This window comes from Camelus bactrianus, chromosome 10 (assembly GCF_048773025.1).
Source record: "Camelus bactrianus isolate YW-2024 breed Bactrian camel chromosome 10, ASM4877302v1, whole genome shotgun sequence".
Classification (NCBI taxonomy): domain Eukaryota; kingdom Metazoa; phylum Chordata; class Mammalia; order Artiodactyla; family Camelidae; genus Camelus; species Camelus bactrianus.
The window spans coordinates 68,281,666-68,302,771 of NC_133548.1; the positions used below are offsets into that span (position 1 = coordinate 68,281,666).

General features: G+C 41.0%; 1 protein-coding gene across 7 annotated transcripts in view; it reads left to right on the plus strand.

Moving 5' to 3' along the window:
* The window catches only part of ARHGAP42 (Rho GTPase activating protein 42), a 251,314-nt gene that overhangs the window by 211,851 nt on the left and 18,357 nt on the right, over positions 1–21,106 (plus strand). For all 7 annotated transcript variants that reach the window (XR_006721255.2, XM_010973325.3, XM_074372929.1 and 4 more), the window contains 9 exons: positions 8,439–8,501; positions 9,450–9,524; positions 10,238–10,322; positions 10,870–10,928; positions 13,443–13,548; positions 17,256–17,415; positions 18,607–18,751; positions 19,973–20,356; positions 20,736–20,892. Coding sequence is in view for 6 of the 7 variants with exons in the window: in XM_010973325.3 (XP_010971627.2) it covers positions 8,439–8,501; positions 9,450–9,524; positions 10,238–10,322; positions 10,870–10,928; positions 13,443–13,548; positions 17,256–17,415; positions 18,607–18,751; positions 19,973–20,356; positions 20,736–20,892 (1,234 nt within the window). In the remaining variant the exon portion in view is untranslated. The remainder of the gene's footprint in view (positions 1–8,438; positions 8,502–9,449; positions 9,525–10,237; positions 10,323–10,869; positions 10,929–13,442; positions 13,549–17,255; positions 17,416–18,606; positions 18,752–19,972; positions 20,357–20,735; positions 20,893–21,106) is intronic.

Here is a 21,106-nt window from a genome sequence, read left to right on the forward strand (position 1 = left end):
ACCACTTCTGTAATCTAGTAAATGTGCCTATAGATGCAGAAATTAATACCTTTCTAAGTATTCTAAACATTCTAAATAAATTACATGTGAAATTGTGTAGTTGTTTCAGAAGTTCTTGCTGCATTAATATAAAGCCAAGTTATCCAAAATTACACTTGTTTTTGTTTGTTTCTACACATTCTTGGAGACTGAAATTTGCTCACTTGAACAGACTCACCACTCTGTTTAAAAGTCAGGACTATGGTCTATGCCACCAGTAAAAGAACCCCTGTCTAACGGAGGCACAGAATTGAATGCACCTTCTAGAACTAAGTTCCCCATTGCCGTGGGGTGGACTTTTTGGCATTGCCAATCTGCATGAGCAGGACTTTCTCAGCACTCTTTGTTCCAGCACGCAATGACGTGCCTTTCCCTGGAATGATCTGTCTCTTAGACTCGTCAAAGGGCTTTGCAGGTCCTCAGAACTTCATCTTTCTTATGTGTAATTTTGAACAGTCTACTACATCACGGCCTCAGATGTATTCATGGAACTTTGAATCTCCTGCTCAGGCTCTAACTTTAACGCTTTCTCTTTTATCATGTGTCTTAGCAGCCACTATCTTTCCGGTGATTTAATGACACACAGGATATACCTTTATGCTCAACAGTATTCCAGATTCCGGCACATGCCCCTGTGAAGAGCAGCATTGCGTTTTTCTTCCTAGTGATACATCCAGAATTGTGTTTGTTTCAGTTCAAAATTACATTCCAGTGACTGTGAAGTTCTCAAACCTTTCTCAAATCTTGAATAAATCATGTGAGTTCATCGCGTTGTGAGTTCAGAGCAGCTTGTATCTTTATGTTCGCCCCTTCCACCATTTCTCTGCACATCATCTTGGTTTTCTGACATCTGTGTCCCTTTGTGGCACTTGACTCTCCCCCAGAGTGGCGCTATGTCAGTTTTAGTCTGTAACTTCTCTCACAGTTGGTATCTGAAGCCAGTACCAGCCTTGATTCATTCCCCACCTCGAGAAGCGCTTCTGTGTAGCCTTGCTAATTCAGAGGGACTCCGTTTATCTTTGGTTATTCCTGTTATCCTTTGGAAATTCAGTTTTGCGAGGAATGTATTTGTGTTTTTGAACTGCTGCAGATAATAACGGATCTTAGGATGGTAAAATATAAAACTCAGGTAAAAAATTGTTTTAAATGTCAGACACTGGAAGTAGTTGTGTGTCTGTGTTTTCACTGAAGACCCTAAAAGCAACAAAGTAAGAACTATCTAGTGTCCTGAGGAAGGACCGTGCTGTGAACATACAGAGAATATGTGCCACGGACGTGAGGCGTGAAACTGTGCTGTGACTTGCAGTGTCAAGGCTCTTTTCAAGGCTACCCTGAAGAAGCCTCCCCACTTTGTCATTACCCTTAGTTGGTCATCGTCAGAATACAGATGCCGTAAATGAGACTAGCATCCTTCAGTGGAGAAGGAAAGTTTGACTCACCTTTATGGAAAAAGCATCAAGTTAAAAAGCTAGAGCATTGGTCAGTCACAGGATGTGAAATCCACAGATACTCCTCTGGTTGTGAAATATGCCACAGTATCTTTTTCTTGACATTGTAAGACTTTGGGGCTCCCCTAAATTACATCCCCCTCCTTCAATTCAGTATGTTCTTCTCAAGGCCTCTGATCAAACAGTTTTGTTTCCACCACTGAGACCCGGAAGAGGGTCAGGGCTCAAGTTCTCTTCGTGGGCAGAGCAGAGCAGAAGGAAAGACCAGTTTGGGCCAGAGCTGTGGACACATAACTGCTCATCCTTTAGAAGAGAAAAGGTCCTATGCAAATGACAAACGCCAATAAATACACTTTTTTTTCCTGTTGAAGCCACATGTAGTATGATACTGGTTGTCTATGATGAGGGCCTTTTAATCTGAAATGGAAGATTAGGAGTGCTAATACGGAATTAAGGACAAGTGTTGCTTTGTTCTGACAACCCTGAGCGCGTACTGTAAAGCCAAGGAGGTGACATCTGGCTTTTTAATGACCAGGAAGCTGAAGGTACAAGGACTTTGGCTTTGTTGGATGTATGGAAGACTTTTTCTTCCTTCCTTCCTTTCTTTTTCTCGTGGCTGTTTGAATTCTGTTGAGATTAATAGCTTTTGTGCTGTTAAATTGCTTTATGGAAACTTTATTTGGGTTTCAATAAAAATTTTAGTCCTGAATAGTTTCTGGAGGAAAAAAATAATGTTTATACTTAACTTTTGATTGAATAAATTAAGTTCTTTAAGTCAGCCTATCTTCTGCTTTACCCTTAGGCCAAGGATCACTAATGTTACAGGATTGTCGGATTTAAGTGCCGGGGAGTTTGTGGTAGTTGTGCTCTGCCTGTCCCTCTGGTCCTCTCTACAGAGAGATACAGGCCCCGGGTAAGGGCCCTCGGAGGGAACCGACCAAAGTTAGCTGATAAGCTCTAACCCTCGTAGAAGCCGTCAGAGAGGGTACTTGAGGAAGCCAGGTACAAAGCAGTGACTGGCAAGCCACCCATCACTAAGCATTTGTTGGCTGCCGGCTCTGGGCCCGGCCCTGAGCCCTGATCCAGCGATCCACGTTTCATACTGAGGGGGCTGCTCCCCTCAATCACTTGCCCTCCACTTGAGAACTGTGATGTCAGCCTGTAACAGTGTGATCTGATTTAGGGAGAACCCCTTCCATTGACATTTCATTGGGATACGAAGGCGTTCCCCTGTTTGTCTTTGTTAAACTATAGTGACCTGTTCTTGAATTCTCATTAGCGCTAACATACTAAGTGTAGTAAGCCCTTCGTGGCTTTGGAAGGCTGGCAAGTGCCCTTTGCAGAACGTGCTCGCCCCTGGCTGCCCGCAGAAGCACCGCTCCTCGTCAGTCACTGGGAGACAGAGAGAGCTCAGCAGAAAGCGCTGGGCGCCTGCGCCAGGCACTGTTACGTGGTCGTTTGTAAGGCAGCCCTGGTAGGGCACTGCTGCTACTGCCCTTTGCTGCCTTTTTATAAGACTTGTCAAGTCAGTAGCTAAAAAAAAAAAAAAGATATATTTCAATTAAGCAGGGAAGAGCTAAGCATGTGGGATTGGCTTTATTTCATTTCGTCCTTTTTGCCATAGCAAACTGTTGTGCATCGTTAGATCAGAGCTGGCCGGGTGATGCTGTGGTCTCAGAGACTTGACCACAGTAAAGGTTCGTTTCTTGATCGTGCTGTGTGTCCATTCAGCTCAGCTGTGATTCTCTTTATATTTTTTTTAACATTTTTTATTGATTTATAATCATTTTACAATGTTGTGTCAAATTCCAGTGTTCAGCACAATTTTTCAGTTATTCATGGACATATACACACTCATTGTCACATTTTTTTCTCTGAGTTATCATAACATTTTGTGTATATTTCCCTGTGCTATACAGTGTAATCTTGTTTATCTATTCTACAATTTTGAAATCCCAGTTTATCCCTTCCCACCCTCCGCCCCCCTGGTAACCACAAGTCTGTATTCTCTGTCTGTGAGTCTATTTCTGTCCTTTATTTACACTTTGTTTTTGTTTGTTTGTTTTTGTTTTTGTTTTTTAGATTCCACATATGAGCGATCTCATATGGTATTTTTCTTTCTCTTTCTGGCTTACTTCACTTAGAATGACATTCTCCAGGAGCATCCATGTTGCTGCAAATGGCATTATGTTGTCGGTTTTTATGGCTGAGTAGTATTCCATTGTATAAATATACCACGTCTTCTTTATCCAGTCACCTGTTGATGGACATTTAGGCTGTTTCCATGTTTTGGCTATTGTAAATAGTGCTGCTATGAACATTGGGGTGCAGGTGTCATCCTGAAGTAGATTTCCTTCTGGATACAAGCCCAGGAGTGGGATTCCTGGGTCATACGGTAAGTCTATTCCTAGTCTTTTGAGGAATCTCCACACTGTTTTCCATAGTGGCTGCACCAAACTGCATTCCCACCAGCAGTGTAGGAGGGTTCCCCTTTCTCCACAGCCTCTCCAGCATTTGTCATTTGTGGATTTTTGAATGACGGCCATTCTGACTGGTGTGAGGTGATACCTCATTGTAGTTTTGATTTGCATTTCTCTGATAATTAGTGATATTGAGCATTTTTTCATGTGCTTTTTGATCATTTGTATGTCTTCCTTGGAGAATTGCTTGTTTAGGTCTTCTGCCCATTTTTGGATTGGGTTGTTTATTTTTTTCTTATTGAGTCGTATGAGCTGCTTATATATTCTGGAGATCAAGCCTTTGTCGGTTTCACTTGCAAAAATTTTCTCCCATTCCGTAGGTTTTCTTCTTGTTTTATTTCTGGTTTCCTTTGCTGTGCAGAAGCTTGTAAGTTTCATTAGGTCCCATTTGTTTATTCTTGCTTTTATTTCTTCTAGGAGAAAATTTTTGAGATGTATGTCAGATAATGTTTTGCCTATGTTTTCCTCTAGGAGGTTTATTGTATCTTGTCTTATGTTTAAGTCTTTAATCCATTTTGAGTTGATTTTTGTATATGGTGTAAGGGAGTGTTCTAGCTTCATTGTTTTACATGCTGCTGTCCAGTTTTCCCAACACCATTTGCTGAAGAGACTGTCTTTATTCCAATGTATATTCTTGCCTCCTTTGTCAAAGATGAGTTGACCAAAAGTTTGTGGGTTCATTCCTGGGCTCTCTATTCTGTTCCATTGGTCTATATGTCTGTTTTGGTACCAATACCATGCTGTCTTGATGACTGTAGCTCTATAGTATTGTCTGAAGTCTGGGAGAGTTATTCCTCCAGCCTCTTTCTTTCTCTTCAGTAATGCTTTGGCAATTCTAGGTCTTTGATGGTTCCATATGAATTTTATTATGATTTTTTCTAGTTCTGTGAAATATGTCCTGGGTAATTGGATAGGGATTGCATTAAATCTGTAGATTGCCTTGGGCAGTGTGACCATTTTAACAATATTGATTCTTCCAATCCAAGAGCATGGAATATCTTTCCATTTTTTAAAGTCTTCTTTAATTTCCTTCATCAATGGTTTATAGTTTTCTGTGTATAATTCTTTCACCTCCTTGGTTAGATTTATTCCCAGATATTTTATTACTTTGGGTGTCTCTTTATATTTTTAATCTCAAACCCAAGTTCATGGAGTAACCTCTCTCTATAACATTGTTGATCTTGTGCCAGAGGGGAGAAGGCTACTACATACCAGCCCTTCGTGGCTGCTGGATAAAACATTGTCACTTCCATTCATATTTCGTTGGCTAGTGCCTATCATAGGGCAAAGCCTGTCTTAGAGGGAACTGAGAAACAGAATTGTCCCGCAGGAAGGGCCAGCACATATGGATGGACTGTAATCCCAGGCTGCTGTGATCTGAGTTCAGTTGCAATGAGAGGACGTGTTTGTTCATTGTGATTTATTGAAGCTTCATGAGACTAAAAGGACATGTATCTTAATATCCAACTTGTCTCTTCAGTGACCAGCTAGATTCACAGTGCCTGAGTGGTTTAGCCTTGATCTCCACTTGTTTAAAGAAACAGATCATTGCTCTGGCTCCAAGTATTTTTAAAATAAGTAACATGGTATGCCTCTTTGAAGAGTAACACTCCTGGCAGAGGGTGCCTCAAGCCCAGTGACTTCAGCCAAGCCCAGAGTTACCTCGTAGGTGTGATTTACACATGTAGATTTCACATCCTCCCCTAGCCAATGAGGATGATGATGGCAATAGCCAAAACGTCCGTAGCACTTACCGTGTTCCAAGCAGTATTCTGGGAGCTTTGCAGATGTTAACGCGTTTCATCTGTGAATAACCCTTTGCTGACAGTGCTGTTATCCTTGTTGTATAGAAGAGGAAACTGAGGCAGCGAGATTAAAACTGTGCCCAGTAATAAAGCTAGCAAGTGGGAGAGTAACTGCTGTCTCTTTCATCCTAAAGCAGTGATGTGTGGACGGGAGCGCGTGGAAAAGGGGACTAGCATCTAATTAGGCTTGTGCCATTGACGCTCTTCACTGCTTCACGTGCTTTTGTCTTCATCTCACTAGAGCCCTTTGATATACGCGTGGTTGCTCCCCTGATGCTACAGATGAAAGAAACAGAGTCCCTCAGAGTTAACAGGCACACTTCCATCGCAGAGCAGTAAGAACCCCAGGTTTCCCTGGCTCTAACCAAACTGGGTGCTCCCTCTGCATCGTGGGACCTCCCTGTACTCTTTCAGGCAATGGCAAAGCACGTGCAAAGGACACAAAACAAAAATGCATGGTGATTTTTGACAACACAGTATATTCTTTCACATCTCTGAGTTGATTGATAGTGTTTTACTTACTCGTGTGGAGAGAGCTAAAGCCCGAGACTGATGGACACAGCAGGACAGCGGCACCCATGGAGTGACCCAGCGGTCAGACTGGGTGTAAGGTTCTCTTCTCCATCATGAGCCTGTGACACAGCTTTATTAGGATGGAACGGGGCATTGCTGCCAAATATCCCAGTATTCCTTCAAGACAGAGCCTGGTTACTGCTTATTTTTCTCAAAATGGATACTTAGAGAAAGTCTGTTTTTGTATATCACAATTAGTCATTTAGCCAAGAGCAGGTTTTATTGAAATTTTTTTAAAAAATGGCTTTCTCTTTCTTTTAATCTTTTTTATTGAAGAGTTGAAAAATGTGACTTCAAGAACCAAATGGTATAAATGTCGTGAACTTACAGCTTTAATTGATACAAAATGCTAGTGTATCATTTTTACCAGGGTTACGTGTTTTGGCTCAGTTTTTATTGTTAAAGATGAAAATTAATCATTGGTTCCTTACCTCTCCATTCACCTGTTTTCCTATGTTTAATAAACATTTTAAACTATTTGAATATACTGTAATGCTGTGTTTGACATTTTGGGTTATTGGAAGCAAACCAATCACTTCTTGGTGTCCAAAAACTCTCCCTCTCATGTAGGTAGTCACTGCTAGTAAGGTGCTTGTTGAACAGCCTTCTTGTCTGTTGCGTTCACCTAAAGCATTCACTGAGTTCTGTTCACTTGACCTCTAGAGCACTGGGGACACACAAAATATAAATGAGCCAGTTCCTATTGGTGCTAACATATATTTTAGTTTTGACAGTTTTACATTTTTAAATCTATTTTTTATTTCTAAAAACCAATTTTTAAAAAGATCAGTTACAAAATCCAGTGAATAAAAATGACAGTTTCTACCCTCTATCATTTTCTTTCTTACTGGAATTTGCGTGGATATGTCTAGAGCTTTTTCCTAGGAAGATAGAAACATTGATACCCTCAAATTTTATGTTTTAAGAAATTGGGTCATCCTGTCCTCCAGACTGCGTTTTTCACCTAACAACACATAATAGTCTTCCAAGTCAGTATCTCTAGTTTGTTGATTTCTCATTTCTCATCTAAAGTTTCTCAAAACTTTCAGTCAGTTCAGTTTCAGTGATTTTCTGTTCTAGGATTTCTTCAGTCTTTTAACTTTTCCTGGCACCCTTTAAAAAAGTTTGTAGTGTAATTTTTTGGTATATATTTTTCGTCTGTGGATCTGTATAGTTACATGGCTGTGTTTAATCCACCATCTTCAAATGGAAGCCAATTTTCACTTTCTATTGGTTTGAATTGTCCTCTTATATTATTTGGGAATATTAAGAAATACCATATTTCCATCATGTGATTAAATTTTTCATTATAGTATGAAAAAATGTTTTGAATTCTTCCTCTGGATGTTCTTTGGTATTCTTAAATCCTTTCTCTTTAAACAAGTAATCTAATTTGATCTGGCCCCCAAACCTTAAGAAACTTTGAATAGATTTAAAGGAAATCTGGCAAAAAGCAATGAAAATAAATTGCTATTTTGCAATGGAGGATCTTTGGAGAGGTTTTAGTGGACCTAAACCTATTTTGAATTATTTCGAGCATGATACAAAATCCAGTAGAATGAACATTGGACCTGAATTCAGGAGAACCGAGTTAAAATGTGGCTCTAGGTCTTGAGAACAAAGAAAAACTAAGTTTTCAGCATTCTGATGAATCATCTTAAGATTGCAGAGCTTTCTCTCTACCTCATAATGTTGTTTTGAGAATCTCTTGGGAAAGAATATGTGAATAGCTTTGTAACATAATTATTAACACACAGTAAAAGTTTATTTTTATTGCATTTGCTTCTGTCATCTGGAAAAATATATAGTAAAGGATATTGCTAATTTTAGGGAAAATGGATGGGATCAATTTAACCTATTCCTTTCTGTGAAAAATCTCTGTTTCTAACTAAGCAAATTGATATGAAAACATTAGGGAATGTGAACCTCCCTCCTTCACTTCTACCCCCAAATAAAAGTTCAGATGCCAACCAAAATATTTGATAAGCTTAGTAACAACCACTCTGCCATCAAGTCATATAACAATGGAGCCAGCTGAAGCAGGAATGTAAGTTCAGCATAAATAATTAATATGATTTTTCTTTCACTTTCAGTGTACTTAAATGAAGCAGGGTTCAACTTTGTGAGAAAATGCATTCAAGCTGTGGAAACGCGAGGTCAGTGTTGCCTGACGGGTACACCATCCCTGTCTTGTGGTCCCTTCTGACGTCGAAGCTGCTTAGAAAATGGGGATGTATTTAGTTATTAACATGAGGTTAACTTTAAGAAATATATGAATTATAAATTATCCAAGCACATAAATAGCTGTAGTTTGAACTTGAATTTACCAGAGTCATACTATCAACATACTTTAATGAATTTTTATAATATAGCTTCACTTCACTTCGTACTGATGGACGCTGTATTATTATTATTTTCCCCAAGCTTTACGAAGTTAAGATTGCTAAAGAGCTTGAATTCAGCTCTCCTCTTTCCCTGCATTATTTCCCTTAGTGATTGTAACCATTGTCCCAACTTCAGCACCTTTCTTCCCCTCTAGTCATGACCTCTGTCCTGAAGTCCACTGTGTTTGCCTGTTTCACTTCCGGGGAAGCTAGTCTAAAACAAAACTCCTGTTGGGCTTTGGCGTTCTGTAAACTTGGCTCCCACTTAGAAGTCCTGAGAAGTTAAGTAGGTTCCTTAAATTCTCGGAATCAGTTTCCTCACCTTTAAAGTGAACCTGTCAAAAAAAAATGAAATAAATAAAATGAAGCTGTCAGTGCTGTGGAAGTGTTGAACTTCCCTGAACGTTCCCATGATTGAGGGAACGGAATATGAGACATACTGACCATCCTTTCCCATCTGGGGTGCTTTTTATATTCACATAGTGGTGAATAGGCAGGTGTGCTTTGCCTCTTTGAAGCCCTTCATAGACTTTCAAATCACTGTTCAGTGTCTGCTCGGAGCAGTGTATGTCTGATGGGTGTTTCCAGGGTAGGTGTGCTAAAGTGAAAGTGAATACATAGCTTTCAAATTTTAGGTAAGCATATGTCTGAGTTTTTAACACTCTGTACCTGGGAAGCTGTGTTTTAAGCTGCTTTCCTGTGATTTTTCCTTCTCATCAGGTATCACCATTTTAGGCCTTTACCGAATCGGAGGAGTGAACTCCAAGGTTCAGAAACTCATGAACACTACATTTTGTAAGTGTTGGATGAAGCCAATTACTTAATTTTTATATTCATATAGAAAGTCCAAACCATAGGTTTCCTTGAGATATAGATTATTGCTTGTCTGAGTATTTTCAAGTCATATTTAAAATTAATATTTGTATCCTGTTTTTAGTGCCCAGTTATGATAGATGAACAATCAGAATTTGAGAGGGGGCCTTTTATTTATAATATTGGGCTTTTCCTCAAGTATCCTTTGATTAGCTGGAGGTACAGTAAGATTTATGGATGCTGGGATTCAAATTGCATGACTTGGAATCCTAACTTGGCCAGTTAAGAGCTTTGTGACCTTGGGTAATTTGTTTAACCTCTCTGTGCCTCCACCTCCTCATTTCTAAAATGAGGATAATAATGGCGCCTGCCTCATTAAGAGCTGTAAGGATTTGGTATGTTAATCCATGTAAAGCACCTAGAAGCATTCCTGGCACACAGTAAATGCTCTGTAATGTTAGCAATTAGCAAACATGTGACATGAGAAACTATATTCCACACGAAATCTTTGAGGTTCAGTGTCAGAGTGGGCTTTGCACCACCTCATGCAAACAGCTGTCCTGAGGTTAATTCCATCGGCATTCTAAGAAATAAATGCCTCTCTTTAACTTACCTATGTTTGTGTCCATTTCCTTAATGGTGAGGGTGACATTTCGAATTGCACAGTTTAAACATCTTATTTTCCTTCTTTTCAGCTCCTAAATCCCCTCCCGATATGGACATTGACGTTGAACTGTGGGATAACAAGACAATAACAAGTGGGCTGAAGAACTACCTCAGGTGAGGGGGCTGGGCTCCTGCTGCCCTCGTGTGATGGCTCGGCCACCCCCTCGGCGGTCACCGTGGGTTCCGTGAGCTCCACTCCTTAGCGTGGGTCCTTCACTTACGGTGGAATCGTACAGGCTGAGGACCTTTATGTTTAGTGTTCTGGAACCTATGTGTGGTTGTTCAAAGAATAAACCAGAAAGGCTGCAGTATGTTATGAATACTAAATAATAATTTCTGTTTCATATTATTTTGAATTAGGGTTTTCAATACACAAAATTGAAATTGAAAGGTTTGTTTGTTTGTTTTTAACTATTGCCCCCATATCTGAGAGAGATTTTAGTTCTGTGGTCCAAAAAAAATTGTCTTCCAGCCTCCCCTTGTAATACAGTGATGCTAAGGGACATTGGTGTCTCTGAAATCTGCCTTTTAGAGCTGTCTGCAGCCTCCCTGCTAGGACTTTGTCATACACCTAGTCACCCAATTCTTAAAGGAGCCCTGAAAGTTCAGGGACAATCAGAAGATACTGCCATTCTAAAATTTGCTTCATTCTCCATTGTAGGTGCCTTGCGGAACCACTGATGACTTATAAATTACACAAAGATTTTATTGTTGCTGTTAGTAAGTACATTTCCATTGGACACACTGTAATTGCTGTGGTTTTATGCTGTGTTAGAGGTGTAAGTTTAAACCTGCTAGTTAACGTGTTCCTACATACTGCTTAAGAAATTGTCACTCTCATATTTAATAGCCTACAACATGGTCTATAAACAAATAAGAAATGGCAGAATGAACTAAAATAATTTGTTACTTAAGAAGACCTCATTGGGGTGATAAGTATTCTGTGATTAGAAAGAGCTGTGAGGAATTATTCTAATTTTATTCTGCTTGATTGATGAATGTCAGTTTCTTACAAGAGCAACTTCATGGTTAAATAGACAAGACTGCAAATAAATACAGGCAGTTATGTGACCACCCCCAGCATACACATCCTCACATGCTATATTCCTAAATCTGGAGAAACAGTCAGATATTTTTGGCAGGTGACAAGCTCTTCCATCAGTCCCCTTCCCTTCATGTGATATTTATTGGTGATGATCACATATCTATGTTATTTCTTTAAATCTGTGACTGCCATAATATGATATAAATAGATAGGTTTAATTCAAAAATTGTGGGGAGTTGGGGAGGAGTCAGTGAGAATCACATAGACTGAGAAATTCGAAGTGTGTCCTTGTAATACATTGAGCTCAAAGTACCAGGTCGCCGTGTGGAAGCCCATGGCGACAACTAGTGATGGTTAGGAGTTGTCACTTCCTTGTTCAGATGTATGCAGTGTGACTGTAACAAGAGTATTTTTCACAATCCAAGAAAGAAATCAGCTGCATTAGTTTATTACCACACATTGTAATGTCACAGGAAACATCTGCTGATAAAAGTGTCAGATAACGTTGAATGACCTTGGTTTTGAGCCGAGGATACACGACTGACCCCATGATCTCATAAACATCTATACTACTTAGCTTTCTCCTGAAAGCTTTGCACTCCATGTCCTCTTTACAATAATCTATCTTCGTGGGAAGAACAAAACCTTAGAAAACATATAATCCAACCTCATTCTATTAACCAGGAAATCAGGACCCAGAGTGGGCAAGTGACTTTGTCCAAGGACGCTAGTAAATTCATGGCAAGATCAGGACTACAAGCCAGCTTTTTGATTCTTAACCTAGAACTCTTTCTTATAAAAACTGTTGTTTTGTAACAAATTGTGTTTGATCCACTTAACAGGAATGGCTCAATGAGCCGGTTGTTTTGATGCAAACAGCAGGTCGCAAGATTTCTTTTTCTCTCCACTTCTGTGGCAAATACTGAACATATATTCCCTGCCACAATAATGTGTCTAAGAATTCATCTTTTGTATGGGATACTAGTAACATTTAGTAACATTTGGTATTATTCGGCTTCAAGCAAGAGAAGTGCAGCTCAGGGAAAAGGGGAAGTTATTCAGAGACGAGGGGGAGTCTCAAGCTGCATCCTTGGCAGAGGATGGGTCATGCCTTCCGTGACCTGCACCAGGAACCGTGAACTTTAGGATCCTCTGCCTGTTCTCCCCACTCTCTTTGGAGGGTTTCTCATGTCTGTTCTTTGCTGCATGTCTGCCACATTCTTTCCTGACAGATTTTCTTGGCTTTGAAGCACATCTGGTCATGATCTGCCTGGTTTTACATGATCTGCCTTTCCCCACATCCTGCAGACTGAGTGTTGGTGTCTGTCTCCATTCCACCTCCTGGGAGAGACCTCATGTTTGGCCCAGCCACAGCTGGGCTGTTTCTCCACCTCATGTCCAGGCAGCCACACCCAGAAGAGATGGGGGTACCATAATATAAACCCTATGTGTTGGGCACTTTCTGGAGAAAGGTCTGGTTAGGGTGGACAGTCCCCCCAGCATTTGTTTATCATGATAAGAGAATGTTAAATAGGTTCCTTGTTCTGAAGCATTCAAAGTTTTTCTAGCAGGCATGTCAGCATCTTGGCTTTCGCCTTGCAGCCTAGACTTGCTTTAGATGATTTTTGGCTTTTCAGATTTACCCTTGTCAGTGTAGGCTTAAAATCTACCAGGCCTTTGTGCATGCAGTAATCCTGACACCTCAGCAAAGTAACTCCCTGCTGTCCTTGAATCTGTAAAATCTGGAAAGGAGTGCCCGCTTCCTCTGGTCTGATGGAGTCACTCGGAGGTTTCGGTGTGACAGAGTGCACTACGGTGCCTCACACATGAGGCAGTTTATAACACCTGCTGGGATCACTCACCTGGCTAAAGGTTTTATTCTGTCCTTGTGCGGTGAAACCCAAGCCGGAGATGCGTTACGGTTGTACAGAAGGATACAGTTCAGGGGCTGAGAGCTCAGGTCTGGATTAGATGAAGCTGGGTCTGTTTGCCTTCTCTGCTTACTAATTTCAGACTGTGAACAAGTTACTCAATGTCTCTAAGCCTTAAAAACGATAGTGAGAACACTCACCACATGGAACAGGACTTACAGGCAGGAGGTGGAAGTGGTTATGATGTTTCAATCACTGACGTTTAAGTACACATCTTAATGCAATTAAAATTCAAACATTTGCAACCTTCTGTTACAGAATCTGATGACCAGAACTACCGGGTGGAGGCTGTGCACGCGCTGGTGCACAAACTGCCGGAGAAGAACAGAGAGATGCTGGACATCTTAATAAAGCACCTGGTCAAGTAATTCTCTGACTTAACATTGTTCACTTAACTCCTTGTTCCCCCGTTAAGTTTAAGCATGTTTATGTCTTTTTAAAGGGTGCGATGGAGCCGTAGCGTTGCCACTGTAATGAGTCCCATCAAATGTGCTGAAACAGGATGTGGCAGTTTCTTTTTAAGATACATCTGTATGTTTGAGTGTGTGCCTGTGTGTGTTTACAATACGCAAATAACTATATCCTTTGCACCAGTTGTACTAACGATGAAAAATTTACATGTCAACCTAAAAATATATGGAGTATTTAATTCTTTCTTAATTCTTGTAGTTGCATTGTAAGCTCTAGCTCTGAAGACCAGTTCTCTATTCTAGTAGGGTCAGCAGCTTCACCCCTGCTATGCTAATGTTAGCTTCCTTCTCCAGAGGCATGGTGTCTCTTGGTCTTTGAAGATTTTTCTTATTCTCCTGTTAGTTCATCTGTGTATTTAAAAATCTTGATAGATAGATATTGTATTAGTCACGTTTCTCCAGAGAAGCAGAACCAGTAGGATGTGTGTGTGTGCACATACATATACGCATATATAAGAGATTGATTGATTGCAAGGACTTGGGTGCCTGATTGTGGTTGCTGATTTCAGGGCAGGCTGGAGACCCAAGGAGGAGCTGACATTGCAGCTCAAATCCAAGGCAGTATGGAGGCAGGATTTCTTCCTCCTCAGGGTATCTCAGTCCTTTTCTCCAACTGATTTTGGATGAGGCTAACTCGCGTTATGGAGGGTGGTTTGTTTTACTTAAATGTCTGCTGATTTAAATGTTAATTTCATCTAAAAAAATACCTTCACAGAAATATATAGAATTATGTTTGACCAAGTCTTCGGATACTGTGGCCTAGCAGATCTGACATATAACATTAACCATCACAGACCTGTCTGTCTAGAGTCACACATATGTACACACTTAATCCAGAAGATTTTTTTTTGCCATTCTGCTGGAAACAATAACCCAAATGCATAAGAATTCCCCCACAGCCTCATTTAAAAATAGATTTTTTTTCTCTTAATGAGAACCACTATTTGCAATCAAATGATTTATTCTTCCTTGTTTGCTACAGGTAGTGGCCCAGTTTATGCTCTTTTGAGCCGTGCACATTGGAGATACTGCTAAGTATTAGTGTCTCATTTTAATTTGCAGGCCTTGAGATAACATGAATTACCCCCACCCCTTGAAATAAGAAGGAAACCCACTAGGAATGACATCCAGTTCATTATTAACTATTGCTCGTGGCAACACCTCTTTTAGCTAATGAACCAGAACTCAATATCCTTGGTCAGAATTATGTAGTCTTGAATTATATTTTTGAGTTCTTCATGAAACTTAACCACATTGTATTTCCTGAGCATCTCTTGCTGTGTTCAAGCGAAGTTTTTAGTAAAGCCTTTTAAAATGGACTTTTTTTAGAGCCTCATGAATGTCACGTAAAATGTTTTTGCTTAATTATGCATGAACACAATCCTTACCATTAATTATGAATTTGATACAGGAAATAGCAGAGATTATCTGGTCACTGAAGAGTTCTTAAAATTCTTTTGCTCAACCTTCACCACTGTTCCTGAATTTCTCTTAAACCTGTAAGAGGTCAATCTCCGTGCACTGGGCAGTGGCCATAGAATGTGTGCCCACGTCACCAGTAACTTACTTAAGTAAACTATTAACAACTAATAACACTCTTGGTCCCCGGCCACCTTAGTGGCTTAAAAAGAATTTAAGGTGAGTGACGTAGTTTGGCCAGTGGTCTAAAGGATCCAAAACTGGTTCCAAATCTCCATCAATCAGTGTTAGACATGGTATCAATCGTTGATTTCTTTTTGAGAATACTTTGTCTGTAAAATGTGGCCATCTGTGGTCTCTCCTATGACTCAGACTGTAAGTATTTAGAAGTGCAGTTGGGTCTCTGCTTCGTGCCCCAGAGGGAGTGAGGTGCAGAACTGGCTGAAATGTGGGATGGCAGGGGTCTGTACCACCTCACTAGCCCAGCAGGAAGGACAGTCAATGAAGAGAAGATGGGTGATGAAAACAGTGCATCTTCTGAACAACATATTCACCACCTCTTCTTTTCAAAACAAACCAGTTTTTGTTTACAATTTCTCAATTTATTCCCAGTGAGCTGAATATTAATCACAGTCTAGGTTACTTAAACTCCTAGAACTTACATTTTAGCAAGTGTACCTAGAGCTGATTTAATTACATAGAAGAATATTACTTTAAGATCACATTTTATTCAGTTTAACTCATTTAATTCTCTCAACCCTGCTCTGAGGGTTGTTATACTTCATTGATGAGGAAACTGAAGCCTAGAGGTAGTAAATAACTTGGCTGATTGCACCCAGCTTCCAGGTCAGAGGGACCCAAGCTTTGAATCCAGACAGGCTCACTGCCTTTACAGATGACTTAGTAGATTCTCTAATGCGTATTAAGCAATTAACATATAACATATGATTGTATAAAGAGGAAACTTAGAATGAAATTATTCTTATACTAACCAGGAACCTTCTTAGCTAGTGCTGTCTTGGGCACAAGGGAAAAAATTCAGTCAGTGGGACAGCCAGCTCTTCCTGTCTTACACCAACAACTGCATGGATAATCCAGAATCCTGGATTCCTGGTAAAAAGTTTCCTTTTGCTACTAGAATGAAGGTAGTGTGCACGCTCACTCAGTCAGACATAAACGTGATCTTGTGTTGTGCTCCGTCCCAGCACTGTACATCCTAACAGCCTGGCTGGGAGTAAGATAGAAAAGGCAATGGTTAACTTAGAAGATTGGTTAAATAAATGAGGTTTCCTCTTAAGAATGCATCCAGTTTCCAAATTAAATTAGTTAACTAGGCAAAGTCATTTTTGAGAGTTTACTTGGATTACTTTGCTAAGGTCAGTAATGTCAGAGGCTTTTCATTTCATTTTCCTTTTCAAGTTACCCCTGAGGCTACCGTATCTCCTTGTCTTATGCTGTTTGCCTAGCACAGTGCTCAGCACTAGGGAGGCACGTGGGAAGGTTTTGGATGGGTGGGTGGATGGATGGATGGATGGATAGATGGTTAGATAGATGGATGGATGGAAGGATGGAAGGTAGGATGGAAACATACCCTGACCAGTCAGTCATCTTATGAGCTCAGGAACTCTTGATTTAGTCAGGAGATCTAATTTGAAACAGAATCTCTTCCCCTAATTTGCTGTGACTTCAAGTACATTATTTTTACCTTAAGAACTTCTTTTTTTGTTTTTTTTTTTTTTAATCTGTACAATGGGAAAAATTGACTTCCTGGGAGGATTAAATGCAGTATTATCTATGAAAATGCCTGGCAGTAGGTTCTCAATAGTATGTTTGGTGACAACCAGTCCCCTCTTAAGAATCTGTTCTAAAATAAGTATATAGGACTGTAGGAAATACCAAACAGCTGATAGCCTCTCTAGGGCAACTGTACTCGATTTAGGAAATCAAGATTTTTTTCCTCCAATAGATTAATCTTTGTAATTATGTTTTAATTGGGCTAATGTTAACTTTTTACATCTTTTTAGACTCTGCCCACTAATGCCAATTGGGAGTGGCTGAACCTATTTGGGAAAATCAGTCTTTAATGACATATTTCTATTTTATGCCACCAGTTTGATAGATGAGGACATCTCATAACTATTAAATGCATAACTTAAAATGTTTTTATTGCTCTTATTTGCAGAGTGTCACTACATAGCCAGCAAAATCTCATGACCGTCTCAAACCTGGGTGTCATATTTGGTCCAACTCTAATGAGAGCACAGGAAGAAACTGTGGCTGCCATGATGAATATTAAGTTTCAGAATATCGTGGTTGAAATTCTGATAGAACACTATGAAAAGGTAGGCTGAATTTTCCTGTGGAAGTATGATATTTTGTTATCTTGCTTCTCAGAAGGAATTTTTGCATTTGTATCATCTGTGATCTTCACATTGTGATCTTGGATTCCTATGGAGTGAAAGGCTTACAAATTTTGTATAAATTACTTCCTCATGAGGACTTTGAGTTTCTTTTAATTTTTTTTTCAAGTTTTTAAGTGCTTCTCAAAATCCCGCAGGTAGATGGTTTCCTTTCTTTCTACATCATTTACTTGTCAAGATAAGAAACTTCTTTAGTATTTATGTAACTTTTTGCTCATACTCAGAAGATACTTTAGAATTGCTTTGTGGTTAAGTCTATTTTGGCCTTTTTATCTCTTTGGAGTTAGACCCTCATTACACAGCAAAGCTAACATTCTAAATTAAACAAAAGAAACAGAAAATCAGGGAACAGTCTTGAAATCCTCTTTATATCCAGTCCCTAAGGAGGATTTGTTTAAAATAGTGAGATCTTGGAATTGACTATGGAAGACAAATTGATTTGATTATGAAGCAAACTCAGCCATGAAGGGTCTGAGCATGGTGATGCATTTATGTCAGGTCTGCTCCTTGTGAGAGAATCGCTGTGCCTGCCTCCTTCCCCAGCCCCTTTCTAATGACTATAGAAGAATATCCTTGTGCTTTTCCAAGGCTGACAGTGCTCTTGCAACCCAGGAGTGCACGGCTGCCTCCTGGAGCTCTGCCGGCCCTCTGCCTGCCGCTTGTCAGGTTTCTTGACGGCTCCGGGCCAACAGCATGGCAACACCTTCTCCTGAGAAGCAGGGGGCTGCTCTGCTGGGAAATCGATACAGAATGTTCAGCATGAAGGGGAAAAAGAATATCCCAAGAAAAAGAATCAGTATGTCTCAATGTAGACATTTGTTAATATTTGAAACCCTTCTTAAAATTATTGGAAAATCTTCTGAATTTCCCAGTTGGGGAATGGGAAAGAATAAAAAAGAAAACCCAGAGGAGAAACATTACTCAGTGTAAATGGAAAAGAAAGTCATAATTGCCCCAGGATATTTACTGTTTTGTACCAAGCATCTCTTGCTATGCAACTTATCTGAGTAGCATATAATTCTAAGATAATTTAATAACTCTCAATGCTTGTTTTATGAGGAAAGTGTCGGTTTCACCCTTTTATTGGCCTCGCTCCATTTTTCTTCCATGCAGATTTTTCATACTGCCCCAGACCCAAGCATTCCTCTTCCTCAGCCTCAGTCTCGATCTGGATCCCGAAGGACACGTGCCATCTGCCTCTCCACGGGCTCCCGGAAGCCCAGGGGGAGGTATACTCCGTGCTTGGCAGAACCTGACAGTAAGTGTGCTGGCCTCGGCCAGGTGCTTAACTCGTTCATTCAGCCATATCTCACCTTCTTGGTAATTAGGTAGAAATAGCTGTTCATACTGATGCTGTCTCCCCTGCGTCTGCCTCCCCCACCATTGACATATTCTCAGTCAGCATAGTTAGACGGTACCTTGGACAAGCAAGTTCATTATTGCTGCAAAGGGGAAAAACTAGTTTGCTCAATACCATTTTTTTTTTCCTGTAACTGATTAAGTACATTGGGTGCTACTTTGTAGCAGGTTCTGTCCTGTTGTCAAAGCAGGAAGAAAGTCTGGCCCAGGCAGTCCTTTTCTTCCTTCCTTTTTCACATGATGTCCTTAAAGCATCATCTCTTGGGTATCAAAGTGTCCAAATGAAAGAGAAAAGAAGAAAACCTGCATCACACATTATCACTTACTTACTATTCTGGGCCAGGCACCATCATGAGGTGGGTGGCAGCTTGAGACCAAAACACATGTTAAACTGGCCATTTTCACTTCAGTTTATGCTCCCCATCCTCCTCATCCTCAATTCTTTCCCACTGTCAATATTTAAAAGCACTGATTTTTAAATGAGATATAGTATTTGAATACGTTATTAGTTTCTGTGATTTTTTTTCTTACACATTACTTTCATGAACATTAAAAAATACACCCCATGAAATAGCCAGTTTTCTCACGTTGCTATATTCTAAGCAGGAAAAGAAGAAAATCCTTTCTTTAAAAATGGTGAGCAGCTTGTAATTTGCAGCTGACGTTTAATGGTGCCTTTGAATGAAGGAGGAAGTTGGATAAATTCTAACCCAGAATCACTTCAGATCAGAAAAGTGAAAGAAGGCGGAAATTTGTCTCAACATCCCCCCTTCCATGGCTTTCTTGTAATGTCATCAAGGAATCTCTTCTCTTCCTTGTGAATTCGGATTCAGAAGCAAATTTTGTCTGAATTCAGGTCAACCCACTAATGCTTCAAGAAGTAACATTATTTCATAGGGGCAGGGCACATACAAAACCTCCCTTGAACAGTGTGGGAAAATGCATTCACCGGGTTCAAATGCATAGTTGAAAAGCTTTTCTCCAGAACTGAGGGCATTTTTCCAGCACAGGTAAGGCCCTCTCACTTCAGCGCGGTCAGGTGAGTTGGAGACCAGGAGGGTTTGGCGATGCTGTTCTCAACCAAGAGCCGCTGCTCTGTTCTCTCTCCCTCCCCCGCCAGGCGACTCCTACAGCAGCAGCCCGGACAGCACACCCATGGGGAGCATCGAGTCACTTTCCTCTCACTCCTCTGAGCAAAACAGCACCATGAAGTCCGCCTCCTGCCCGCCCAGGGAGAAGTCTGCAGGGATCCCTTGGAGTGCATCCCCGTCGCCTTCCAACGGACAGAAGAGCCTGGGGCTCTGGACAACTAGTCCCGAGTCAAGTTCTAGAGAAGATGCAACCAGAACGGATGCCGAATCCGACTGCCAGAGCGTTGCCTCGGTCGCCAGCCCGGGGGACGCGTCCCCACCGCCCACAGACCTGGCCAAGAAGGGGCCGTACGGGCTTTCAGGGCTGAAACGAGCCTCTGCTTCCTCCCTCAGGTCCATCTCGGCCACTGAAGGTAAGCGGAATGGAGCCAGGTAGGTAAGATGTCATTGTGTCCATGTCACCTGCTGGATTATTCGACGTGATTAAGGAGGGAGAAGTGAATCGGGAAGGGACAGACAACGCTTATCTGCTTTGTCCCTGAGCTAGGATTTTTTAGACTCCTGTGTGCTGTGACTTTTTTCCTGGCTCCTTCCATCTCTGTGAGGTGATGTCTTTGTAATTACTGTGGATTGTGATCTCCCCGAGTGATGGGCGGCTGTGCTCAGAGAACATTCGGTACCTTCTCATTTGGGCTCAGAGGAGAATGCCTCCTTTTGTTATGCGCAGGGACTGTGTTGTTGCTATTACTTCGTCTAATAGCACCTTGCCTGTTTTCTTGGCTTTCTTTTCAGGAAACAAGAGCTACAGCGGATCCATTCAAAGCTTAACTTCCATAGGTTCCAAGGAGACGCCCAAAGCCCCACCAAACCCAGACCTGCCTCCAAAAATGTGCAGGAGGTTAAGGCTAGACACTGCCTCCAGCAATGGCTACCAGCGACCCGGCTCCGTGTAAGTGACAGGCGTTTGCATTTGCTGTGTCTCCCAGGGACGGATACACGGGGGTTGGGTAGGTGCAAAAGAACCCTTAGGATTCCCACAGCTGGATGCTCACCTGCAGGGAGGGTGCAGTCAGCTTCTGCAGGACCCGATCCTCCTCTACAAGTGATGGGAAAGTTCGAGTACCCTTAGGAAATATGTATAAAATCTCATGGGAGGCACTTTC